The sequence below is a fragment of the Trachemys scripta genome, chromosome 8, assembly GCF_013100865.1.
Source record: "Trachemys scripta elegans isolate TJP31775 chromosome 8, CAS_Tse_1.0, whole genome shotgun sequence".
NCBI classification, from domain to species: Eukaryota; Metazoa; Chordata; order Testudines; family Emydidae; genus Trachemys; species Trachemys scripta.
Genome location: NC_048305.1, coordinates 41,638,972 through 41,666,303, shown reverse-complemented (window position 1 = coordinate 41,666,303; position 27,332 = coordinate 41,638,972). Strand labels below are relative to the sequence as shown.

The following is a 27,332-nucleotide window of genomic DNA, read 5'->3' as shown; positions in this document are numbered from 1 at the left end:
TCTAAGGACAAGACAAGAGACACAGATACAGACAGACAGATGGGGAGAACAAGGACACAGTGAGACAGATTAGTTACCACAATAGCCCATGGTCTCAGTGTGCCGGAGCCTAACGTTTGTCAATACCTTCTGTCCCCAAGGACCCCCAAGTGCTTACTGTTGTCAGATGCTACCTGTGTGGTGCTCTGCTTTCTCCTATGTTGATATCACTCGGCTGCATGCGTGTGTTCCCTCTGTGTGCTGCCCAAGCTCTGCGCAGATAGCTGACACAGCAGACCCGAAGAGAACCCCCAATAACCACAGAGTCTAGTAAGATACAAAGTCACGTCAACTAGGTTTATTGCGACCTTGGACACAATTGCAGTTCCCTGTAGGTTTCTTAGCCTAATTCAAGGCATACTACGAGAAAGTGCCTCTTGGCAAGGACCCGGCTCAGTGGCGGGACTTTCCACTGCCCCCGTGGACAGACAAAGATATCCACTCAGGGATGCATTCTTATACACAGATACAAACAAGTTACACATCACTCCTGACGTATTGAGGTGCAACCCCTCTACGCAGCAAGGTACAACCCCTCTACATAGTAAGGTGCCGCCTCTCACCTTGTACATGTCGGTTCGATCAAAACAACTCAATCCATCATTTTACCCTTTTGCCCCTGTCATTGGGATGGGTCGGCCTGTTCCATGTTATCTGTGGAATGTTCCAGTATAGTGTATGTTCTGATATCTGGTGTTCAGTGCCTGTTAGGTATGTCTCTTTTTGCAGCATCAGCCCTTTCCTTGCCAGCTTCTGTGAGCAGGGCCTGCCTCTGGCTCACAGCTTAACTTCACTTTATGTTAGCAAAGTCTTGACCATTACTTTAGTTCAGGCCTTAGGCCTCATACCAGGCCTCTGATACCAAGGTTTATATCTCAGGGCCTCCTCTTACTACACTTACCACACAGAAGTGCATGTCAGCATCACAGCAGCGTGGGCCAAGAACTGCTTGCAGTAGAACCTGCAGGGGGCTTGTGGAGGCTGAGCAGGAATTTGCTGGATCTGAGTGGCTACTTTAACAACCAGCCAACCCCCCCTTTCTGTTTGTAGAGATCAACGTCCGAGGGGTTCTTGCTCTGCCATAGGATGGACCACATCTTCCTAGAGATCAGCTCATGGAGCCTCAGCGCTGCCCAACCCACAGTCACACAGACCCAGCCCCACCGCGCTGACCCACCTCTGCCCCTGTTGGTGCTCACATAATGTCCCTGCCCTGTGGAGATGTGAGAGCTGGGACGTGTTTTGTGTAGTTCTCATTGCCTCTGAGCTGGTCAATGTAGCCAGTTAGTTTGTTCTATCATCCACATATCATTGTATTAAGTGATGTTATGGTCAGTTCATATACAATCAATGCTAAATAGATTGAAGTTGTAGGCTTATAGACGTATAGGATTGACAGTGATGAGTGTGTATTAAGTAGATAAGGAAAGCAAGGCTGAAACGCACAGCCTACAGGCTGAGACCTGTAAGATGTCAGCTTAGCCATACTAGGCCGTAGGCATCAGAATGCTTAACATGAGTGAGTCACTAGGAATAACCCTATGCCCATAAAGTCACACGGTTATGGTAAAGATGGGCCAGTAGGTGATTGCAGTAGACCAGAATGTATTGTCTGAGACCACAAGACAACTGATTGTAACATCAAGGAATGTCTGGGTTGACCGCATGGTATATGTTGTGCATAAATGCTAACGAGAATAAGAGGAACTAGAAACAACCTATAAAACGGGGCACCCCAATGTTCCTGTGGTATAGAAGTACAGATAAGGAAAAGACAGCTGACACCTTCATGCATATGCATAAGGCGTTAGGCATAGGTAGAATTGCAATATATAAAGGGTTCCCCGGTTGGGTAAAAGTGGGAATACCCACAGGAAAAACCCCAGTAGCAGCTCTCCCCCTACTAATGATCAGTTGGTGAGAGGTCCATCGTTCCCATGAATGTCGTTGAGGATGTGAGGATGACTGCAGGTATAATTACTGCATAGGTTTGTGGAGGGTTTCTATAGGCATGGGTAGTTGTAACTTTGTTTAGTGCGTTAATAAAACTTTGTGCTGGTGATTGTGTCTGCGGTTGGTATCCTTGGACTTTGTGTGTTCCTAGAGCCTCCACATTTGAGAAAAGCACCAGAGACAATTTTGCTCTGTTGAGCTTGAAACTGTAGTGACTAGAGCCAAACCCACGGTGGTGTAATACAACATCACTACATTCACTTTAAATGAAAGGGTACATTAGCCACTGGTCACAGCCAGCTGTATGGGGCAGAAGGCCAGCAAATGCTCCAGGAACAGCTAGTGATGGGAAGCAGTGGGGTGGGGTATGGATATGGACTGGCCCTGGGAGGGTGTGCGTGCTGTGTGGTCCAGCCCTGTGGGTTAGCATCCCAACTTCAGAGTGACTTGCTGACATCTTTGCCTAGGTACTTCTTTTCTCTGAAGATTTGCAATAAAAATGGATGATGAATGTAACATCCCGTCTCCCCCGAAAAAGTGTCACTGGGTCGTTAGTGCCACCAGGAGTTGGCATTGCAGCCAGCTGGGGCATTGAGGAGGGGGCTGTCTTTCTTGAGCTTCTAACACAGGATACTGGGGTAGTGGCACTGTTGGTCCCAGCTGGTATGACATATTGTGTATCAGTGTCCCTGTCGTACGCTCTGGTTGTGTGTGAGAGAGAAGCGGGGAGCAGGAGACCGACAGGGAGAGCAAGATCCTTGTGGGCTAGAATGTACGTGCTTCTGTTTGCACATGTGCGTGTGTTTGTACGTGTACATGCGTGTGTGGGTGTGCCTGTGTGCACGTGTGTGCGTGAGTGTACGAGAACCTTCCTTTGCCCTCCGCCCCAGCGCCCAATGCCGGCAATCGGGTGCTGCTTGGTGGGAGGGCGTGGGCAGGTGGTGCAGGGGGTTCACTGGCCTTTCCCTTACCTCCCCCAGTATGAGTTTAAAGCAAAGAACATCAAGAAGAAGAAAGTGAGTCTCCTGGTGTCAGTGGACGGGGTGAAGGTACTGCTGAAGAAGAAGAAGAAGGTAAGAGCCTCTGCCCCCTGCCCCCTGAGCCAGCACTGCCTGTGCGGCGGGGTCCTCTCCACCTGCGGGGACAGGTCTGGGCCCCTTAGTGTGAGTGATGGGGCTATGGCTGTCACAGGCTCTGGGGTGTGTCCTGCCAGCTGGCCTCTTGGGCAGAGGGTGAGGGAGTTGCCCCTGCAGCCAGGTGCAGAGCTCTAGCTAGCTGTGCCTGTGCATAGAAAGGGCCTGTCTGTTTACAGAGGCTTTGCACGGAGCAGGCCCTTTGGTTGGTGGGGCCTAGAGGGGCTGCAGGGATTGGCCAGGCCCAGCCTGCAGCAAACACACTGCTTGCCTCAGGCTGCAGCAAGTTCTCTGTGGGAAGTACCAGGCCCAGAGGGAGGGGGAATTCATATCCAACCCCTCTTTTCTGCCGGGGCAGCCTGCGGGGCTGTGGATGAGGGAGCTGCATTGTCATTAGCAGAAAGCTTGGGGGTGGGGGAGCCCCAGCCCCCGGGGTTACACTGGTATCTCCCCAAGAGCGCCCGGGTTAGTATGGGCCAGCCCTGGCCTGGGGGGACGCACCTTTCACATCGCCCCATTGGCTGAGCCCGGGAAGTACCAGCATCTGAGCGGCACTGTCCCGGAGTGGTGCCTGGTCATAGAATCATAGAACATCAGGGTTGGAAGGGACCTCAGGAGATCATCTAGTCCAACCCCCTGCTCAAAGCAGGACCTAATCCCAACTAAATCATCCCAGCCAGGGCTTTGTCAAACCTGACCTTAAAAACCTCTAAGGAAGGAGATTCCATCACCTCCCTAGGTAACCTATTCCAGTGCTTCACCACCCTCCTAGTGAAAAAGTTTTTCCTAATATCCAACCCAAACCTCCCCCACTGCAACTTGAGACCATTACTCCTTGTTCTGTCATCTGCTACAACTGAGAACAGTCTAGATCCATCCTCTTTGGAACCCCCTTTCAGGTAGTTGAAAGCAGCTATTAAATCCCCCCTCATTCTTCTCTTCTGCAGACTAAACAAGCACAGTTCCCTCAGCCTCTCCTCATAACTCATGTGCTCCAGCTCCCTAATCATTTTTGTTGCCCTCTGCTGGACTCTTTTCAATTTTTCCACATCCTTCTTGTAGTGTGGGGCCCAAAACTGGACACAGTACTCCAGGTGAGGCCTCACTAATGTCAAATAGAGGGGAATGATCACGTCCCTCGATCTGCTGGCAATGCCCCTACTTATACAGCCCAAAATGCCGTTAGCCTTCTTGGCAACAAGGGCACACTGTTGACTCATATCCAGCTTCTCGTCCACTATAACCCCTAGGTCCTTTTCTGCAGAACTGCTGCCTAGCCACTCGGTCCCTAGTCTGTAACAGTGAATGGGATTCTTCCGTCCTAAATGCAGGACTCTGCACTTGTCCTTGTTGAACCTCATCAGGTTTCTTTTGGCCCAATCCTCTAATTTGTCTAGGTCCCTCTGTATCCTATCCCTACCCTCCAGCGTATCTACCACTCCTCCCAGTTAAGTGTCATCTGCAAACTTGCTGAGAGTGCAGCCCATGCCATCCTCCAGATCATTAATGAAGATATTGAACAAAACCAGCCCCAGGACTGACCCTTGGGGCACTCCACTTGAAACTGGCTGCCAACTAGACATGGAGCTGTTGATCACTACCCATTGAGCCCGACAATCCAGCCAGCTTTCTATCCAACTTATAGTCCATTCATCCAGCCCATACTTCTTTAACTTGCCGGCAAGAATACTGTGGGAGACCGTATCAAAAGTTTGCTAAAGTCAAGCAATAACACATCCACTGCTTTCCCCTCATCCACAGACCCAGTTTTCTCTTCATAGAAGGCAATTAGGTTAGTCAGGCATGACTTGCCCTTGGTGAATCCATGCTGACTGTTCCTGATCACTTTCCTCTCCTCTGAGTGCTTCAGAATTGATTCCTTGAGCACCTGCTCCATGATTTTTCCAGGGACTGAGGTGAGGCTGACTGGCCTGTAGTTCCCCGGATCCTCCTTCTTCCCTTTTTTTAAAGATGGGCACTATATTAGCCTTTTTCCAGTCATCCGGGACCTCCCTCAATCGCCAGGAGTTTTCAAAGATAACGGCCAACGGCTCTGCAATCACATCCGCCAACTCCTTTAGCACCCTCGGATGCAGCGCATCTGTCCCCATGGACTTGTGCTCGTCCAGTTTTTCTAAATAGTCCTGAACCACTTCTTTCTCCACAGAGGGCTGGTCAGCTTCTCCCCATACTGTGCTGCTCAGCGCAGCAGTCTGGGAGCTGACTTTGTTCGTGAAGACAGAGGCAAAAAAAGCATTGAGTACATTAGCTTTTTCCACATCCTCTGTCACTAGGTTGCCTCCCTCATTCAGTAAGGGGCCCACACTTTCCTTGACTTTCTTCTTGTTGCTAACATACCTGAAGAAACCCTTCTTGTTACTCTTGACATCTCTTGCTAGCTGCAACTCCAAGTTTGATTTGGCCTTCCTGATTTCACTCCTGCATGCCTGAGCAATATTTTTATACTCCTCTCTGGTCATTTGTCCAATCTTCCACTTCTTGTAAGATTCTTTTTTGCATTTAAGATCAGCAAGGATTTCACTGTTTAGCCAAGCTGGTCGCCTGCCATATTTACTATTCTTTCTACACATTGGGATGTTTTTTTCCTGCAACCTCAATAAGGATTCTTTAAAATACAGCCAGGTCAGGTGCAGCCGGCCAGGCAGGAGCGAGGGACATGGTCTGCTGCTAACCCCTGCGAGGCCTCACTCTGCTGCCTGGCCCAGTGTCACCATGGGCACCAAGGCAACACCCACCCCCTGGCTGGCTGCATTGTACCCTGCTCTGCCCAGGTGTGAGTGGGGATCCAGGGGCTGGGTAGTGGGGGGTCTGGCCCAAATAGTGGGATTCATCTTCTGCCCTGGCTACACTGGTGTGAAGGAGCAGGAAATAGCCCCCGTATGGCTGGAGAACGAGTGCTGGCTCTGCCCCCGGGCAGAAAGTGTCCTGGTGGGGGGAGCTGAGGCAGTCCAGCGCTGCAGTGGCTCAGACAGGGCCCTGGCCCTGGCAGCCCCTGGCTAGCAGTGGTGTAATCTGCCTCCCCTCTGTTCCAGGCCTTGGGGTGAGTCAGGCCCAGGGAGCGAAGAGAGCGGGTTTGCACCACAGTGGGCCAGATGTGTCCCTCTCCCCAGAGCAGAGCTGGCCATGCACACTGGAAGGGAGCAGTGCTTCACTTTGGCCCAAGCAAGCTGGCCCATTGCATGCTGGGAACAGCATCTTGGTAGTAACAATGAAGGTGCTGACAACCTGCGCCTGTGGATCGGCCAGGACTGGGGGGGGCCCTGGGCAAAGCAGGCCCCACAGAGGAGGCCAATAAGCCACAACCAGTGAGACCTGCAGGATGTGGCCTGTGTGCCGCAGGAGGGTATGAAATATGTCCCAGTGAGCTGTACAAGGCTGGGGAACTGTCTCCTCAAGGGAAGCAATGGAGGCCAAATATAAACATGATCATCAATATCTTTAATGGTCCATGGCTCATGGGTAGGGCCCTACCGAATTCACAGCCTTGAAAAACCCATCACAGACCGTGAAATCTGGCCTCCCCCTGTGAAATCTAGTCTTTTGTGTGCTTTTACCCTATGCTATACAGATTTCATGAGGGAGACCAGCATTTCTCAAACTGAGAGTCCTGACCCAAAAGGGAGTTGCAGGGGGGTTGCAAGGTTATTTTAGGGGGGTTGTGGTATCGCCACCCTTATTTCTGCACTGCTGCCTTCAGAACTGAGTGGCCGGAGAGTGTTGGCTGCTGACTGACGGCCCAGCTCTGCGGGTAGCAGCGCAGAAATAAGGGTGGCAACACCATACCATGCCATCCTTACTTCTGTGCTGCTGCTGATGGGGCACTGCCTTCAGAGCTGGTTTCCTGACCAGCAGACGCCGCTCTCCAGCTGCCCAGCTCTGAAGGCAGCACCGCCGCCAGCGGCAGTGCCAAAGTGAGGGTAGCAATACTGCAAACCTCCCTTCCAATAACCTTGCGACCCCCCCACATATTCTTTTTGCGTTAGGATCCCTAGAATTACAACACCGTGAAATTTCAGATTTAAACTGAAATCATGAAATTTAAAAAAATTTAAATCTTATGACCGTGAAATTGACCAAAATGGACTGTGAATTTGGTAGGGCCTGGAACAATGCTGCCTCTGGCGGGACACAACTGAGAGTATCAATTCAGGACAAATTGTTTAGAGCAGGGCAGTTACAGCCCAAGGCTGGGTTTCCTTTACTATCAAGACACACCAAACCAGCCAAACAAAGAGGACCCCAGTTTTACCCCACTGGCTAACCATCAGTCATACTAGCAATTCCCTCAGACATTCCAGTTTCCCAGTATCATCACCAGCAGCCACTTCTTATGGGGACAAATGGTTATGAAAACCAATACCCCAGTAAAAAAAAAAAAGGGTTCTCCCGATCCCAAAGGACCAAGCCCCAGATCCAGGTCTATATACAAGTTAGATCTTAACCACAAATTATGCTGTTGCCAATCCTTTAGAATCTAAAATCTAAAGGTTTATTCATAAAAAGAAAGAAATAAGGTGAGAGTTAAAATTGGTTAAATGGAATCAATTACATACAGCAATGGCAAAGTTCTTGATTCAGGGTTGTAGCAATGATGAATAAACTGCAGGTTCAAATCAAGTCTCTGGAGTACATCCACAGCTTGGATGGGTCATTCAGTCCTTTGTTCAGAGCTTCAGTGTAGCAAAGTCCCTACAGAAGTAAGAAGCAGTACTGGAGACAAAGTAGAGGGGTTTCCAGGGCCTTTTATATTCTTTCTCTCTTGGGTGGAAACCCCTTTGTTCTCCTGTGCAAAATCACAGCAACAAGATGGAGTTTGTAGCCACCTGGGCAAGTCACATGTCCATGCATGACTCAGTTTGCAGGCGGCAGCCATTGCTAACATGCTACCTTGAATGTCCCAGGAAGACTTCTCATATGTGGATTGAAGTCTCCCAAGGTCCATTGTCAGTTAAGTGGTTCTTGATTGGACACATAATCTGCAAATTCCTTTCTCAAGAAGCTGACCAAATGCTTCACTAATGCTACTTAGAATCAAACACATTGAGATACAAGTACATAGCCAATATTTATAACTTCAATTACAAAAATGGTACACACATACAGATAGCATAATCATAACCAGCAAATTATAACCTTTTCATAGACACCTCACACAACAACCTTTGTACAATATTTGTCGTAAATATATAACAGTGGTTGCAACAATGATCTATACAGTTCATGTCAATAACGTAACACGGCCCTACTCATTGGTCCATTTCAGGAGCAAGGAACAGGAGCAGCTGAGGGAGAGAATTAGCCTGATGTGCCACGGACATGATTATTTAATTAACCCTTGTTAATGAGGATAAAAGTAGGTCCCGTTCCACATAGTGACCCTGAGACATTCATACAGCACTACTGGGAAGGGGCAGAAAAGAGAATTTTTCTCACAGAGATGGGCTAGTTCCAACGGGAAATAATTGCAGTGTCCCAGCAGCACCTAGTACGGAGCTGCCTGCGCATCCATACGCCCAGTGCAGGCCCCTCAGAGGAAGGGAAATGCATTGTCAGTGTCATAACAAACACCATCATGGCCTGGGCATTGACCGTCATGGACCACCTGCTTCCTTGGACAAAGATGGGACGTGGCTGGGACTGGGGGTATGTGAGGGTGACTGGGGGATATTGCTGAGATTGGGGGACCCCTTGGATGAGTGGGGAACACAGCTGGGACTGGGGGATCCCCTGGAAGGGGAGGGGACACAGCTGGGACTGGGTGTGTGTGAGGGTGACTGGGGGACATGGCTGGGACTGGGGGTGTGTGAAGGTGACTGGGGGACACAGCTTGGACTGGGTGTGGGTGGGTGATGGGGGGACACAGCTGGGACTGGGTGCATGTGGGTGACTGGGGGACACAGTTTGGACTGTGTGTGTGTGAGGGTGACTGGGGGGACATGGCTGGGACTGGGGGACCCCCTGGAAGGAGAGGGGACACAGCTGGGATTGGGGAGGCAGCCATGGGTGAGGAGCAGAATCCCACCCCATGCCACACAGCCCCCCCAGCCCCAGGCTGCACCCCCTATGTGCCAGGCAAGTGGGAGAGCCATTGAGCACGTGCCCACAAGCTGAATTATGCCCCTCCTGGGAACGCATCGTGTGAATGGGCTGGTGTGTGTGTTCATCGCTTCCCTCTGCTGGCTCAAGTCAGAGCTGCTCCGCACTGAGCTGAAGGCCCTCCCCTGCTGTCAGCCAACGGAGGCTCAGTGGCAGGGGCTTGCGCACTTTGACCCCTGCTCCACATAGACTTCCAAGTGCTCTTCATCACCCAGCACCCTTGGGGCAGGTGCTGACTGCCCCCGCTCTGTCGGTCATCTTAAGGGGCCACAGTTGGCTCTCCCCGTGGACACGCTCCCCCGGCTCCCCTCATGCCCTGCTAAGGCACTTTGGGAAGGGCTGTGGGCAGGGAGCTGGCCCTGCCATACGTGCCCATGCAGAGGTGCTTTCCGTGGAGAAAGCACTGCGTTCCCCAGAGCTTTCGGCAGGACAAGCTCGCTGGGGACAGAGGCTCAACTCTGTATGTGAGGGGCTGTGTGGGGAGCTGGGCACTCATTAGGACTCTGACGTCTCCAGGGGCTGCAGTGCAGTATCTCCGTGCTAGGGATGGCTGCGTTCTGCTTTGAGTGACGGTCCCTATTGCATTCCACCGCGGGCTACGGATGTGCACTAGGCGCCCGGAGCCAGAGAATGTGAAAGTCATGACATTGGTCTGCGTATGCGCCTGGCTTACCTCCACCTTCCAAATGAGGGGATAAAGTGAGGGATGGACCAACCACCTCTCCAGTTCCTTCTCACCACTGCAGGGTCCGGATCGGAACCCCTCCGTGTCGGTAGCTTCAACTTCATCCCTTAAAATGTAAAAAATGTAAATCATTTTAGCATTTTATATGGTTCGTAATTTTAGTGTTAGATTGATCTTTGGGGGACACCCTCCCATACCCTGTGCGGGTACTGGACTGTGCCCAGGACTTTGGGCTTCAGACTCTGCACTTCCTGCGCATGATCCTTCTTGATCAGCGATGACCATCAGTGCTGCCCATAGTGCCTCCGGGAAGCTCACATTGCAGCAAGGTGCAGCATCTGCTGCTCCTTCCCCAGCCCTACCTGAGAGGGGCGGGAACTCTGCCTCTGAAAACACCTCATGAGCCATGAGACCACAATCGGATTCAGGCCAGGGAACCCTCCATACCTCGCCTGACTTAGCAAGAAGCGAGTCTCCTGCTCATAGACTCATAGACTTTACGGTCAGAATGGACCATCATGATCATCTAGTCAACCTCCTGCACATTTCAGGCCACAGAACCTCACCCACTCTTGCAATAGGCCTGTAACTTCTGGCTGAGTTACTGAGTCCTCAAATCATGGTTTAAAAGCTTCAAGTTACAGAGAATCCACCATTTACACTGGTATAAACCTGCCCGTGACTCGTGCCCCAAGCTGCGAAGGAAGGTAAAAAAACCCCAAGTTTTCAGCCAATCTGACTTGGGGTGAAATTCCTTCCTGACCCCAAATATGGCAATCAGTTAGACCCTGAGCATGCGGGCAAGACACCTGGGAAAGAATTCTCTGTAGTAACTCAGAGCCCTCCCCATCTAGTGCCCCATCTCTGGCAGCTGGAGATATTTGCTGCTAGCAGTCACTAGGCAGTCCCATCAGACCATCCCCTCCATACACTTATCAAGCTCAGTCTTGAAGCTAGTTAGGTTTTCTGCCCCCACTGCTCCCCTTGGAAAGCTGTTCCAGAACTTCACTTCTAAACCTTCATCTAATTTCAAGCCTAATCTTGTTGATGGCCAATTTATATCCATTTGGTCTTGTGTCTACATTGGCACTTAACTTAAAAAACTCCTCTCCCTCCCTGGTGTTTATCCCTCTGATGGATTTATAGAGAGCAATTCTATCTCCCTCAGCCTTCGTTTGGTTAGGCTAAACAAGCCAAGCTCTTTGGTGATATGTCTGACATTGGTGGCAGAAAATCTACTGCCATAGAGTCCTGGCGGGATCTTCTCAGGAGCCAAGGAAGCACTCTCATACGCCTGAAACTAAGTCTGCCTTGAAATCCACTTTGAAGAAGTTGGATGTGGCTCTGAGCAAGCCCAGCACCTCAGCCCAAGAGGGCTTTATACACCCTAAGTCCGAGAGGCTTTACAAGAAAGTCCATAAACACAGGTAGGGCTGTTTGGCACCACCCGCCCCCCCCCCCCTGCATTTCCACCCCCAAGAGGGCAGAAAAATATTCTTATGTGCTGGCGAAAGGGGCTGAATTTTTGTTTTCTCACCCCAGTCCCAACTCTTTGGTAGTCCAAGCAGCTTCCAAAAGGGTTAGACAGCAATACCCCCAGTCTACCCCTGTGGACAAAGAGGGTAAACGTCTAGACCTACTGGGGAGAAAGGTCTTTTCGTCATCTAGCTCCAGTTCAGGATAGCCAACTACCAAGCACTACTGGCCAAGTATGGTTTCCTGAACTATTCAAAGTTGGCAGAGTTCACAGACAGCCCTTCACAACAGGACAGAGCTCGTTTCCAGGCACTGATAGACGAAGGCAAAGACTGCTCTCCAATCCGCAGTGATGCCACGGACATCTCTAGAGCCATGGATATGGCCATTGTTATGTGCAGAGTCATGGCACCATGTGTCAGGGTTCCCTAAAGAGGTTCCAGAATACTGGGGAGGACCTCCCCTTTGGTGAATCATAGTTGTTCAGTCAGAAGTCAGACGAGTCCCTTCATACCTTAAAGGACTCGATACCTCCATACCTTAAAGGACTCTCTGCGGATATATACACCTGTCCCCAAGGGAAAGTTCCATTGACAGTCATCTGGAGTCTAGACTTAGACCCATGGCTCAACAGTTTTTTCATCAGAGGCCCTACAAAACACCACTCAAAAGGCAGAAGGTTCAAGGGACCCATATCCCTACATCTGTGGCAACAGGCTCAGCTTCCCAATCTCAGCCTCCAACGAGGCACTATTTTTGACAGGACCTCGAGAGCTGCTGCGAGCCACTGAGTCCGACATCGCCTGACCGTCACACACCATTTGGAGGTCATCTAACACTCTTTATCATCAGCTGGAGTGCAATAACCATAGACCAGTGGGTGCTGAACATCATCCTCTCTGGCTATACGATTGAGTTTGCATCTCTACCTCCTGCACAACCCCCTTCGGGAATCATTCTCAAACAAGAGGTACTCTACTTATTAGACCAAAGAGCAATAGAACATGTCCCTTCTCAATACCAAGTGAGTGGCTTTCACTCAGCTTACTTCATGATACCCCAAAAGAAGGGCAGATGGAGACCAATTCTCAACCTCCACCATCTGAATGGCTTCATTCGCAAATTCAAGTTTTGTGTGGGCATGCTGGGCTCTATAATACCATCCCTAGAAAAGGATATGTGGTTTACAGCTCTGGATATGGAGGATGCCTACTTTCATGTCAATATTCATCTCACTCACAGGTGCTTCCTCAGATTCGTGGTGGGCCCTGACTTTTTCAGTGCAGAGTGTTCCCTTTCAGCATAGCAACCACTCCCAGAGTCTTCACCAAAGAATTTGCAGTAATGGCAGCTCAGGCCAGATATCTTGATCTCATTGTCTCTGCTACCTCAAGGATTGGTTCCTTGTTGCCAGATCACAACAGGAGGCCCATAAGTCAACTCTAATGATGCTACATCTTCTCTCTTCCCTGGATATTAGCATAAACACAAAAATATCTGTTCTCATATCCTCACAGTCTCTGGACTTCATCAGGGCCACCCTGGATTTGGTCACTGCAAGAGTGTACTTGCCCAAAGACAGGTTTCAGACCATAAACAACATTATAACCCAGATTACAAACAACCCTCAGGTACTGATCAGGACTTGCCTCTCTCTCTCCAAGGTCATATGGCCACCTGGACTCATGTCACTCCATTCGCAAGACTATACCTTCATTGCCTTCAAGTGTGGCTTCCGTCGGCATACTCTCCAAACTGCCATCCCATGAGCTTCATGGTAACACTCCCTGCAAATGGTTTCTTCCCTACTGTGGTGAATGGATCCTTGACAGGTATACGTGTGCGTCCCTTTTCTCCCCTCCTCGCCACAGACACATGCCTGTTTGGTTGGATGCCCCAAGAGTCCAGGATGCACCTCAACATTCTGAAGTTGGGCACTGTTCAGAAGGCATGTGAAGCTTTTCTCCAATTCATCTGTGCTCACCATGTCCTGATACTGTCCGACAACATTACATCCGTCATCTATATCAACAAGCAGGGAGGAGCGAGATACATCTCCCAGTGTGTGGAAGAGGTCAGCTTGTGGAACTGGTGCATGAGCAACCAAGCACCCTATCAGTAGCCTATCTTCCCGGGAAACAAAATATGCTCTTGGACACCATCAGCAGGCATTTTTAGCTGACCATGAGTGGGAACTCCACAACTCGGTACTGTGCAACATCCTCGATCTATGGGGAACCTTAACCGGGGGTCTGTTCCATAGGGAACAGAAAATGCACCACCTGCTACCCCAGAGGAGCCCGAGGTCACCATTCTCAAGGTGATGCTCTGATTCTCCCTTGGTCAGATCAATTGAACTATGATTCCTTCTGCTATGATCAATTGAACTATGATTCCCTCCGCTATCACTCCTGCCATGAGTTCTATGCAAAATCAGATAGCACCAAGCATGAGTTATCCTGATCGCCTCTTCCTGGCCCAGACAGTTTTGGTTCCCAAATCTCCTGCACATATCATCACAGGTACCTATCATTCTCCTGACATTTCCCGAGCTCCTGACCCAACGGAACAGCAAGATCGAGCACCTCGATCCATGTACGCTTCACCTCAGGGCTTGGGTTTTGGATGGGCATCGTCCTTAGAAAACTCATGTTCCACAGCTATACGAGATGTACTTTCCAATAGTAGGAAGGATTCCACTAGACAGTGTTACCTGGAAAAGTGGAAACGTTTTTCTTCTTCAGTGCATCAAAAGAATATTCTTCCACAAAATACAGGTATCCCTCTGATAGTGGGTACATCCTTTCTCTAAAGACATCTGGCCTGTCCATCAGCTCCTCACGAGTCCACTTGGCAGTGATCAGTGTGTGCCATTCTCCCTTTCAAGGGCACTCAGTCTTCACTCAGCCACTGACCACCAGATTTTGGAATAATCAGAACCATCCCCCCGTCCCCAAGCCTGTCCCTCAGTGGGACTTGAACCTTGTTCTCTCTGCACTCAAAAGGCCACCCTTAGAACCCCTAGCTTCCTGTTCCATGTCCCTGCTCTCTGTGAAGATCTTGTTTCTTTTAGGTATCACCTCAGCTGGAAGGGTTGGTGCACTTGGCGCGACGATGGCAAATCCTCTGAACTCTGTATTCCATAAAGATAAGGTTTGTTACGTTTACACCCCAAATTTTCTTTCAATTTCACTTGAACCAATTGATCCACTTACCTGTGTTCTTTCCTAAAGCACACACTTCCTGACAGGAGCAGAGACTCCACACCCTCGATGTGTGGTGGGCCTTGGCCTTTAACCTACACAGAACAAGACCAATCAGGAAGTCCCCAAGACTGTTGATTGCTATAACGGAAAGACTCAGTGGACACGCAGAGGCTTTCCAAATGGATCTCTGGCTGCATTCTGCTCTGCTATCAGCTCACAGACCCACAGACTCTTAAGGTCAGAAGGGATCATCATGCTCATCTAGTTTGACCTCCTGCGCATCGCAGGCCACAGAACTTCAGCCACTCCTGTAATAGACCCCTAACCTCTGGCTGAGTTACTGACATCCTCAAATCAGGGTTTAAAGGCTTCAAGTTACAGAAAATTCAACATTAATTCATCAGCTATCGAACCCTTCCCTCCGCCCCCCAGGGGTAAGAGCTCATTCCAGGAGAGCACAAGCAGCAATTCTGGCAGTGCTTCAGGAGGTGCCCTTCCTTGATGTCTGTAAACCAGCCACGTGGGGCTCCATTCACACCTTTACGAGACACTATGCCCAGGCCAGGTCTCCTCTGCTGGTGCCTCCTTTGGAACAGCTGTCCTTCGCTTAGCCCAGCTGTCGGCTTCCTCACACCCTCCTCCCACTGCTTGTCAATCACCCCTGGTGGAATACAGTAGGGAACAGCACTCGAAGAAGAAGGGGATGTTACTTACTGGTAACTGGAGGTTCTTTGAGATGCATGGTCCCTAACTGTATTCCACTCCCTGCCCTCCTTCCCCTCTGCTGCAGGTTGGGGAGAAGGAACTGTAGAAGCAATTGATCTGCCCCACCCTTTATACCCTCGGTCAGAGGCACAAGGCAAGTTAGGGCACATGTGCGGACCAGCAGACCCGACTTTCACATTCTCCAGTTCCGGGCACATGGCGCATGCGTAACACACAGTGGAATGCAGACAGGGACCACACATCTCGAAGAACCTCCCGCTACAGGTCAGTAACCTCCTTACTGGGCTCCTTCCAGCTGTGGCTCATTAGAGGGCCTGAAAGAGGCCAGAGAGTCACTGAGCTTCCCGTTCTGACTGGGCCCGTATCAGCCGTGTGATAGCCTCAGAGTTCTCCCTGGGGTGGGGGGGCTGCACTGGCCCCCGAAGGGCATTGACATCTGTTCCTCTCATGAAGAAGGAATCCTCTAACCTGGAGTTATGCCTGATGAATTAGCCATGCCCAGAGGCAGCTGGCACACCCAGCATTTGGCACCCAGATGGCTGCCCCTGGGTGCTGCCTCAGACACATTATTTCCAAAACTTTAAACCTATGGAAACTGCAGCCCCAGGCAAGCTGTGTGCCAAGGCTAAGCTAACCTGTGAGGAGCCCAGCATATTAGCAGTAAGTCCAAATTGTCTGGTCTCCCATCATGCAGCTGGTGCCTTGGCAGTCGAAGTGTGGCAATCCCTGTGGGAATCAGCAGGGTCTTAGCTCTCCTCACCAGTGTCCTGAGGGTTGGGCCCTGAATACTGAACACCTGCAGGCTTCTCTAAAAGGGCTGGGATGGGGTTTGATTACTGAACAGACTGATCTCCAGCCCAGCTGTGTCTCTCTGCTTCCACACCCCCATGACGGAGTCTACTCAGCACAGATGGCGCGGCCTCCTGGCGGTTCTGGGGATTAGCTCTACCAAGCTAACGCCCCCTCCAGCAGTTGCACTGCATCGCTCTGGCTTTCTCTCTCTCCGGCCCCTCTCTCGTTCCAGGCACTGTAGCCTCCCCTCAGCGGCTCGGCCCTCCGGCCAGCGTACTCGGTGGTTTCCTCACCCGGAGTGTCTTTCAAAGTCACAGAAAGTGTCAGGTAGCCCCCATGCCCACTGCCCTGACAGTGTCACTCCATCAGTGACCCCGGCTGCCTTCCCATTCATTGCCCCAGATGCTGCTCCCTCAGCAGCTGGGCGGGGAACCAGGCCCATAGAATCATAGAATATTAGGGTTGGAAGAGACCTCAGGAGGTCATCTAGTTCAACCCCCTGCTCAAAGCAGATCAACCCCAACTAAATCATCCCAGCCAGGGCCTTAAAAACCTCTAAGGATGGAGATTCTACCCCTAGTCCAGGTTCCAGTCCAGCTCCCTGCAGTGCACAGTTCAGGTGTGCCTCTCTGCCACCGTCTTCTCTCCCCACGGCTTCTTTCTCCCCTATCTAGAGTTGCAAGGTGTCCAGTTTTCGATTGGAACACCCAGTCAAAAAGGGACCTTGGCAGCTCCGGTCAGCACCGCTGACCAGGCCATTAAAAGTCCAGTTGTCCCCAGGCAGGCTGGGGTACAGGAGGGGGTTCAGAGTGCTGGCTCCCCGCAGCGCTCACCTCAGGTGCCTCCCAGGAAGTGGTGACATGTCCCTGCAGCTCCTAAGTGTAGGGTTGGCCAGGGAAGCTCTGCAAGCTGCCCCCAAGCGCTGCCTCTGCCCCTGCAGCTCCCATTGGCCGCGGATCCAGGGGAGCCTGTAGCCCGAACTCCCTCCCGCACCCCCAGCCCTGAGCCCCCTCCCACACCCCAAACCCCTCATCCCCGGCCCCACCCCAGAGCCTGCAACCCCAGCTGGAGCCCTCACCCCCCCACACTCAAACCCACAGCCCTGAGCTCCCTCCCACTCCCAAACTCCCTCCCAGAGCCCACATCCTTCCCCCCCACACACACCCCAATCCCCAGCCCAGAGCCCTCACCCCCTCCCGCACCCCAACTCCCTGCCCCAGCACGGTGAAAATGTTCTAGTGAGTGAGGGTGGGGGAGAGGGAGCAATAGAGGGAGGGGGGAGGGGCCCTAGGGAAGGGGCGGGGCCTCAGTGAAGGGGCAGGGCAGGGCAAGGCTATTTGGTTTTCTGCAAATAGAAAGTTGCCAACCCTACCCCTACCTCAGGAAGTGGGGTTGGCACTGTTGTGGCAGGCCCATCTGATTGGGCCCTCTTGGCCTAACTCAGCCCCCTGAGGGCCAGTGTGGGGAGTATGGCCCCTCACCCCACTCAGCACGTTTCAGTGGGGTAATGATGTTCACACAACATTAGAGCTGTACAGCTAAGCGCTGCAAAGTCAATGACTGCTGAGATGGGTCTGCACTGAAACCTGCACCTTGCCCCTTGGATCGTCTCAGCCCTGTCGTATCACAGCATCTTGGGCTGTCCTCGCCGCATGAGACATTATGGACTTGCAGGAAGATTTATTAGCGGAGCACGGCTGGCAGGGTTGTTATCACTGATCACGTGTATTCTGCTGTAGTACTTGAGGAGCAGCACATGCTCCTGTCATTGAAGGCTGCGTGGAAGTTCCCCGGGGCAGAGGTGAGGCTGTGTGGGCAGCCAGAGCATTATAATTCCTCCCCTGCCCCCTTTTGGCTGGTTAACTCTACTGTTGCATTCAGGGGAAGGGTGGGGAATTCCTCACAGAAGGAGCGTCCATCTCTGGGGGAATGGGGTGGCCAACATTGCAAACTGAGCACTTAAATTGTAATCCATGGGATTGTTTGTGTGGATGGGAGCGTCTCCCAGCCGCCCATGGAGAAGGACCCAGAGCACAGTCCCTCTGAACAGATCCAGGGCTGGCGGCCCCATTTGAGAAGTGCTCAGAATGCTTCAGGACATTAAAGAACACATATAGCCACTGCCACGGGCTGGGGCAGAGCCTGGGCAGCACTTGAACCATGCAGAGAGGCTGCACTGGGGCCCAGCTGGCAGCACTGTGCCCCCCCAGCTGCATGGAACAGGCTCCACAGCAGCCTGGGCACAGCCAGCTCAGTTTGGCAGTAGCCTGAGGACAGGGCCCCGTGCAACTGATCTGGGAGGGCAGCGGGGCACAGCCCGTCACTTGGAAGCGGCTTGGAGGCCTGGAGAGGTGGCTGTGCAAAGATGGGTCTGTCCGCTGTAAAGGGGAGTCAAGAGGGGACAGGATACAGGGTACCAAGTAGAGAATGGGATGGAGAAGGTAAATGGCACACTGCTCTCACGCACACACACCACACACACACACAAGACAAGAGCAAGGGAAAAGACAGCACATTTACACCACTCAAAGGACATCTTGTAAGATGAGCATGTCGTTATCTTGTGGAACTCACTGGCACAGGATGTCACTAAGGCCAGGAGCTAAGGAGGATTAGAGATCACAGGGATAAGGGAAACACCCATAGTTACAGGAGATGGGACCCTCCTGCTTTGGGCATGAGCTCACCACATACTGGTGGGGTCGGGAAGGCATTTCCCTTAGGGGCAGGGTAATAAATAATTGTCCACCAGGGTAATAAAAAATTGTCCACCTGTCTTTTGAAGTAGCTGGTGCTGGCCGCGGTCAGGGAAGTGGAGCAGTGGGTTGTGGGTCTTATCTGCTTGTGCACCTCCTAGCTTTCTACTCCAGGCCTGGGCTCGTATGCCCCAGCTGCTGGGAAGCAGAGCATCCCGCTGCAGGAGCCAGTCTGAGCTGGGCGCTTTGACTGGCCACTTCTGCCCACTGTTGACTGGCTTCATCGGTCTTCCTGGGAGCAGCAGGTGCATTGCCCCATGGGCTGTTTCAGTGCTGGGGCTGCGACAGGCAGCACTGTGGGCAATGAGTGAAATCAATGGCCAGGCCTCCAGGCAGTCCCTTGTCTGGGGTGGGTTTGGAAAGCACCTGGCACACTTTGGGGGCTGCCCAGACCCCTCACAGGGCTGGGGACGTGGCAGCCAGTGCTCCCAAGAGGCTCAGAATGGGGACAGCGGGCAGCTGCGGGTCAGAGCAATGGGGCACTGGCATCGTTGTGTCTAAAGGCTCAGGACTCTGGGTCATAGAATCATAGAATATCAGGGTTAGAAGGGACCTCAGGAGGTCGTCTAGTCCAACCCCCTGCTCAAAGCAGGACCAATCCCCAAACAGATTTTTGCCCCAGATCCCTAAATGGCCCCCTCAAGGACTGAATTCACAACTCTGGGTTTAGCAGGCCAATGCTCAAACCACTGAGCTATCCCTCCCCCCTATCGAATAGCTCAGCAGTGCTGAGTATGGGGAGCCCAGGGCTGGAATGGTGGGCGGCTGGTAAGGGACATTGCCAGAGCTGTGGACCCCAGGGCTGGAATAGCAGGACAGGACTGTGGTGCCCCAGAAGAGTTCTCTTTGGGAGTTAGCACAGCACCTGGCTACGCTGTCTGGCTCTCTGCAGCACTCCCACCAGTCATATTGACAAGCACCCCTTGTCAATATGTGCCTCCCGCCCCTTTTTGATTTGCCTCTCAAAGCCGTGAATGCCTTGGAGCGCCGGCTGGCCAAAGGGATGCCTACAACTCCCCTGGCACCTGCCATCGGAGTCAGAGGGGCAGAACGCAGGAGAGAAGGCAGTTGCGGAGGACAGGAGTTATGCCTGGGCAGAATGGAAGTGGGCCCAGGTCAAGCATTGTAAAGAAGGGGCAGGAAGATCAAATGTAGAAGGAAGGCAAGATTTAGAGGGCCTTGAACTGTGCTGAGCTGATGAGCTATGGACAGCACCTAACATCCTCATTTACAGCTGCCTTCGTTGCAGAAAAGAGAGTGGACCTGGGACGAGAGCAAAATGCTGGTGATGCAGGATCCCATCTACAGGTAAGAGCCCCTCAAGGTGGAATGCGGCTCCCCTGGGCTGTGATGCTGCCCAGCCAGTGCTCTGGGGGTGCCTGGAGCTGTCCTGGGCTCTCACACAGCCCAGCCAGTGCCCTGGGGGTGCCTGGAGCTCCCCTGGGATGTGACGCTGCCCAGCCAGTGCCCTGGGGGTGCCTGGAGCTCCCCTGGGCTGTGACGCTGCCCAGCCAGTGCCCTGGGGGTGCCTGGAGCTGCCCTGGGCTCTGACGCTGCCCACTCAGTGCCCTCGGGGTGCCTGAAGCTCCCTTGGGATGTGATGCTGCCCAGCCACTGCCCTGGGGGTGCTGGCTCTGACACACAGCCCACTGGGCCCCATATTTAGAACCCAGAGGGGGATCATCTGCAGTGCAGGTGCTGGAATTTTAGGGCCCCCAAGGTCACCCCAGACAGGCAGCCGAATCGGAGCCAGGCCAGGAATCACTGAGCCCCTGTAAATGAGCCGCTTCGAGGAAAAACCGTTCTCTGGTAGGGATTAGAGCTGCCCACTGGTGCTCCTCCAAACCTGGGACAGAGGAGCGGAGCGGCGCGGTCCTGAACCCCAGCAGCCTTTAGGCCCACTGGTCCTTGTGTCTGAGACACGGAGCTCCTGCAGCGGCAGGGAAGGGCAGGGCAGGGCTCCATGATCTGCCAGCAACCAAGGTAGGGGTTAGCACGTGCTCTGTGCCAGCCCCTTGCTTTCCCCCACTGGGCACCATCATTGCCCGACTCTTAGCTCGCCCAGGGAGCTGGCTGCTTTGGAGAGCTCCTGAAGGGCACATGCCCCAAATCCGCCCTCTGGCCCAGCGGGGAGGCCCTCAGGGGCTTCCTCCCCATTACACCCCATCACTGCAGCTGCACTGGCAGGACTGGCCTAGCGGGTGCTGCTGGCCAGGGGGAAGAGCTGGGCTAGTGGGTGCTGCTGGCCAGGGTGGCAGAGCCCTGTGGGGGCAGGGCTGGACTAGCAGGTGCTGCTGGCCAAGGGGCAGAGCCTTGTGGGGGCAGGGCTGGCTAGCAGGTGCTGCTAGCCAGGTAGGGGCAGTGCTGGGCTAGTGGATGCTGCTGGCCAGGGGGCAGAGCCCTGCAGGGGCAGGGCTGGGCTAACAGGGTGCTGCTGGCCAGGTGGGGGGCACTGGCAGGGCCAGGTGTGGGGAAGGGGGAGGAAACGTGACTAGGGAAGACGGCAGGTGTCCACCCAATATGGTGGCCCATTCCCTTTCACTGTGAGGGTCTGTGGGGCCCAGTCACCCGTAAGTCACTGATGAGCTGTCGGCCAGTCCCAGCTGCTCTGCTGGCTGCTGTGTGCCCCCCCAGCCAGCACGGTGCCGGTGCTGATAGGGGTAGTGGAAGGGTTGGGAGCAGGGGCAGACCATGAGTACTGCAAGCACCTGGCCCACAAGCAGCATGAGTGAGGCCTTCCAGCCCACTGAGCACCACAGATGGGGCTTGCATTGCAGACGTCCCTCCCTTCTCTCCCTGCAGGATATTCTACGTGTCCCACGACTCCCAGGACCTGAAGATCTTCAGCTACATCGCCAGAGACGGCTCCAGCAACGTCTTCAGGTGTAACGTCTTCAAGTCCAAGAAGAAGGTACCTGCGGCAGGGCTGAGGGGATGCAGGGTCTCTGGGAGGGTGCAGGGTGTGGTGTGGCAATGTTGCTGACTCAAACGCGCTGTGCCCATGGGGAGGTCCTGGGAATGGCTGTTTCTTGGATACCCCGGAGCTCCCGGATTCTCCCTCCAGCGCCACCACCAGCCTGCGGCAAGGCAGAGCCCCAAGAGCTCCAGGTATGCCTTGCCTCGGAGGCACGGTAAGGCCAGAAGCGCTCAGCCCCCTCCTCAAACACCCTGCTGTACAGAGCCTTCCGGCCCTTCCTCTGGGACTGGCCAGCAAGGAGCTGCCCAGCCTCCCCACAGCCATTGTCCCATCGTGCACTGGGCAGAGCCAGCAGGGTCCTCTCACTGCAGTGGAGGGTTCTTGGTACCACACCCCTGGGGTCAGCGGATTTGCCTGGCCTGGGCTGTGACAGGACCGGCTCTAGGCACCAGCAAACCAAGCACATGCTTAGGGTGGCACAATTTCAGGGGCGGCATTCTGGCTTCTGCAGTTGCGCTCTCAGAGGGTGTGACGATGCGGTTCTGGCGGAACCCAACTGAGAGTGCCAACTCAGGACAAATTGCTCAAATGGGGCAGTTACAGCCCAAGGCTGGGGTTTTTTCCACCTCTAAGGCAAACCAAACCAGCCAGACTAAGAGGACTTCGGTCTCACCCCACTGGCTAACCGCAAGTCTCACAAGCAATCTCCTTAGACGCTCCAGTTTCCCAGTATTACCACCAGTGCCACTCGTTATGGGGACAAATGGTTATGAAAACCAATACCCCAGTAAAAGAAAAAGGTTCTCCTGATCCCAAAGGACCAAGCCCCAGACCCAGGTCAATATACAAATCAGATCTTACCCACAAATCACGCTGTTGCCAATCCTTCAGAATCTAAAATCTAAAGGTTTATTCATAAAAGGAAAAAGATAGAGATGAGAGTTAGAATTGGTTAAATGGAATCAATAACATACAGTAATGGCAAAGTTCTTGGTTCAGGCTTGCAGCAGCGATGGAATAAACTGCAGGTTCAAATCAAGTCTCTGGAATACATCCCCCGCTGGGATGGGTCCTCAGTCCTTTGTTCAAAGCTTCAGCTTGTAGCAAAGTTCCTCCAGAGGTATGAAGCAGGATTGAAGACAAGATGGAGATGAGGCATTAGCCTTATATAGTCTTTTCCAGGTGTAAGAACACCTCTTTGTTCTTACTGTGGAAAATTACAGCAAAATGGAGTCTGGAGTCACATGGGCAAGTTCCTGCATACTTTGCTGAGACTCAAGGCATATTTGCCTTCTCTCAATGGGTCCATTGTATAGCTGATGGTCCTTAATGGGCCATCAAGCAGGCTAGGCAGAGCTAACACCAGTTTGTCTGGGATGTCACCCAGCAGCATAGCATAAGTTTGAAATACAGACAGTATAGAGCCAATATTTATAACTTCAATTACAAAATTGATACACACATATAGACAGCATAATCATAACCAGTAAACCATAACCTTGTCTTAGACACCCCATTTGACCCCCTTTATACAAGATTTGCATGCCACTACAGGACCTTGGTTGCAACAATGATCTATATGGTCCCAGATTATATCAATAACGTCACAGAGGGTTTTTATTTTTTTTGCTTGGGGCAGCAAAAATCCTAGTGCCAGCCCTGGGCTGCAAAGCCATCCCCTGGCTCCTCACTGCTTCTCTCCCCTCCCAGCACCTGACGCAACTCACCACGGCCAGGACAGAGGTGTTGATGCTGTGACTGATGGGTCAGAGGGTGCAGCGGGCAGCCAAGCTATCTCCATTGCACAGGAGCTGCGAGGCTCGGGCTGTGCTCTGGGAGAGCTGTCATTCCCCAGGCCTTGAAGGGACTGGCCACGCCGGCTGGTTTGGATGTGCAGGGCATGAGGCTGATGTGGCTGTGAGACCCCTTAGGGCAGGACCACGCTGCCCCGGCGTGCTGTTCTCAGAGAGCTGTGGCCATCACCTCTCCCCTCCCCTCCCTGTCAGGGCAGCGAGGAAAAGCTCCCAGCTGCTCCCCCCTCACCCTACCCTGTGCACCAAGGTGGGGCCCCTCACCGAGAGGGGATGGGCAGCAATGGATCGTGCTGTGGGGCTGCACCGGAAACCGTGTGATAATTAACATCCCTGCTAGAGATCCTCGACAGCTGGGAGTCGGCACCCACCGAGCGAGGGGCGGAGTGCTTAGAATGACACCTGGAGCCGAAGCTGGACAAACGCCAGCTAAGGCCAGAGGCCAGTGGAGGCATGATCTGAACTGTGTGGAGGGCAGAGCTGTGCAGCGAGGGCCAGAGGTATTCGAGACAGAAATCACGCACTGTTGCCAACTCCAGTGCAGCTTTTCTGGAGGTAGCACTTAGGGCTAAAAGTTTGGCATGTTCCTAGGAGCCTCGCTGGATCAAGGCCTTAGAGACCATGATGCCACAGGGCCCCAAGGTAGATCAGAGCTCTCCCTTTGTGCCTGGACTAGGGGATGGCTGGGACGCAGCCCTTTGCAGAGCCCTGGGTCCTCGAGCCATCCAGGGCTCCGGCTCAGCCTCAGGATGCTCCCAGGGGTTCTGGTCAGCAAAGCCTCCCGTGCTGTCAGCAACTGCAGCGGTTTGGTGCACGATCTCTACGGCCCATCATCACAGCTCCTCTCTCCTCTGCCCCAGAGCCAGGCCATGCGCATCGTCCGCACCGTGGGGCAGGCCTTCGAGGTCTGCCACAAGCTGAGCCTGCAGCACACCCAGCAGGACGCGGACGGGCAGGAGGATGGTGACAGCGAGGACATGGGTGGCCCAGGTAAGCCGCAGCAGGCGGGGAGAGGCTCTGTGCTCGAGACTCCTGCTGAGGGCAGGCCATGGTCTCCAGTCGTGTTCTTGGCCTGCAGGTGTTTTGTGGCTCGCGCAGGGAGAGGGCTGCCCCCCCGGCGTTGGCGCCCTCCCCCCCCGGAGCAATGTACAGGTGCCGGGTAGTGCAGGGACCCCACAGGGGCGCGAAGGCCAGCAGTGTCTGACAGTGCCATTCTGCCCCCGCTAATGGAGGGCTGTGAGAACAAGGCGTGCACACATCCTCTCCCTCTGGGATGTGAACCCAGAGATGGGAGTGGCATCCTGGCCTTCGTCCTATGGACCTTCCGCCCTGCTGGGAGCCCGTTCACGGGGCTGCGGATTGTGCCATCTGCAAGTGCTCATATTAGACAAACCCCTGTTGGGGATGGTCTAGGTGTGCCTGGTCCAGCCTCGACATGGGGCAAGGGACTGGATCGAGGGCCCTTCCAGCTCTGCAGCCCTGAGATTCTCATTTGCAGCCCATAAACATTTACTTTGTGCACACGTAAAAGTGAGAACACCGTATTAAAGCAATTCCTGGCCTCGAGCAGATCTTCCGTCTCCGCCCTGGGTCTGGCCCTGGGGAATTCTCTGCTCCGAGTCGCAGTGAGCACCAAACAAGCAGCTCCTGAGCCGACAGAGTCTCGGAGGAGTTGCCTCAGCCGGGGCCGAGAAAATGAAGTTACACCGGTCACTGGGGTTACAATACGGCAGTGTGTGGGGAGGGGGCATGCTTGTCTCCCGAGGAGGCGCCAAGTGCCAGTGTCATGGGGCGGGGAGGATCTCGGAAAGGGGATATGCCCCTCCCCATATGATGGACAGAGATGGCACAGACTGGTAGAGGTGACGGGTTGGGGGCATGTGGAGTCACATGCCTCCCAAGATTGATCGGTCACATGGTGCGGTTGGACCCCCTCTCTGTGGGGCAGCTGAGCCTGCAAGCTGGGCAGGGAGAGGCAGAGGCAGGAGGAACAGCTGGCAGCTGCAGGGAGATGCTGCTGCTTTCCGGGGCGGGGGGCGTGACTTGAGCTGTTCCAGGGTTGCCCCCCACTATCAGCAGGCATGGGTCATCTCTGCGGACTGGATTTTGGGTGTACCACAGGTTGGGTTTGGGGGGCGTCAGCAGAGCTGTGGGGGAGGGAGGCAGCCCAGGGCTGAAGTAGAGGGGGGCTGCAGGTCAGGATTGAGGGGCATTAGCAGAGCTGGGGTGGGAAGCCCAGGGCTGGAATAACAGGGCGGCTGCGGGTCAGGATTGAGGGGCATTAGCAGAGCTGGGAGTGGGGAGCCCAGGGCTGAGATAGCAGGGGGCTGCGAGTCAGAACTGAGGAGCATTGGCATCTCTCCTAGGCATGGAGCACGCCAGGGTTAAGCGAGTGCATTTCATGAGGAGTCAAGCCGGAGCCAGTTTGGCGTGTTCTTCCCCATGTGCCAGGTTGGGCCCTGCATACATTTCTCTCTTGTCCATCACCCCAAGGAATGGCTTGGTTCTCAGGTCTGCTCGCCCTCCTGCTCACCCTGCCGGTGCTGAGACAAGGTGTTACATGGGATGTCCCTTAAGCACAAACCTGTGCCCTCAGGGACCCACTGCCAGGCAGCCCCGTTGCAGACCCATTGCCTCTTTCTCCCGCTCCTCCTCCTCATAATTCTGAGCTCTTATAGTGGACTGAACTCAAAACAGCATCATTAGGTGTCAAAGTCATCCCAGCAGGGCATATGGGGCAGTTCATACTCTCAAACCCATTGACATCCAGTCAGACAAGGGCCCCACAAACAACAGTCTCTTCACGCTGTTCCTCTAGGAGTTATGTCAGCAAATACTTTAGCTCAACTGACAGCCTCAGTGTCGGCCAGCACTGCTGCACGCTCCTGTCCTAATGCTGGCCAGGGCCCATGTATCCTGCCCTCCTGCTGCCCAGTGATTGGCTGTGCAATCCCTCTGCTGCACAGCTGTACTCTGTAGAAGGTGACTGCCTGCCTTTCTCAGAGGAGAGTTCTCCAGAAAGTGAGCCGAGCACAGAGTGAGATAGGGCTGCATCCTGAGCCTGCTCACAGCCTGAAATCATCATTTGGAGGGCTGTGAACCACCCACCCACCCCCATCTCAGAGGGGTGACCCGGAAGCCTACTGCTGACAATTTGAATTTTGCTGTGAACTGTTCCACCATCAATCATTTCTGCAGGAACAGCCAGTGAACGTGTTCCTCCTGCATGCCCTGTTCTCCTCCCCTGCATTTCCAGGAGCCGAGAGACCAGGTAGTGATACCATTCCTATCCAAGGTCATTGAGAGACCTGCATGCGGTGCCATCCATTCCCCGCACTTCCCCTCATCCAGGGTCGCTCGTGGCTGGCCCACCATAACTCCCTTCTCAGCTGGCACAAGCTAAAATCTCACAATTCTGCCAGCAGCACTTCTTGACCACAGCAGTCGCACACCAGGGTAGCTGGCCCCACAGAGCCGCCCACTGATTCCGGTCCTCAACTTCCATCCAAATACAGCGACTGCAAAGATATCGTCAAACCGCCTGCAGACACCTTGCCCCCCACAGGGACTATGGCTGCCCAGTTGAGCTACAACCAGGGGTAGACATTCAGGTGTATGGACACCATGTTGAAGCCCGAACTGGCTACACTCTGCTCCAGCTAGCCAAGGGCTTTATTCCTAAATCCATTTTGCCTGCCGGAGCCCCAGTCCTTTTTGTTAT

At 53.5% G+C, this 27,332-nt stretch overlaps 1 protein-coding gene across 7 annotated transcripts in view; it reads left to right on the top strand.

Annotated features, from left to right (window-relative positions):
* Positions 1-27,332, top strand: part of NOS1AP (nitric oxide synthase 1 adaptor protein) — a 186,585-nt gene that overhangs the window by 119,709 nt on the left and 39,544 nt on the right. For 4 of the 7 annotated variants that reach the window (XM_034778107.1, XM_034778106.1, XM_034778110.1 and 1 more), the window contains exons 3-6: positions 2,973-3,065; positions 20,118-20,191; positions 21,686-21,794; positions 24,472-24,601. In XM_034778107.1, the coding sequence (XP_034633998.1) occupies positions 2,973-3,065; positions 20,118-20,191; positions 21,686-21,794; positions 24,472-24,601 (406 nt within the window). The remainder of the gene's footprint in view (positions 1-2,972; positions 3,066-20,117; positions 20,192-21,685; positions 21,795-24,471; positions 24,602-27,332) is intronic. The other 3 variants (XM_034778112.1, XM_034778108.1, XM_034778109.1) reach the window with 2 other exon arrangements.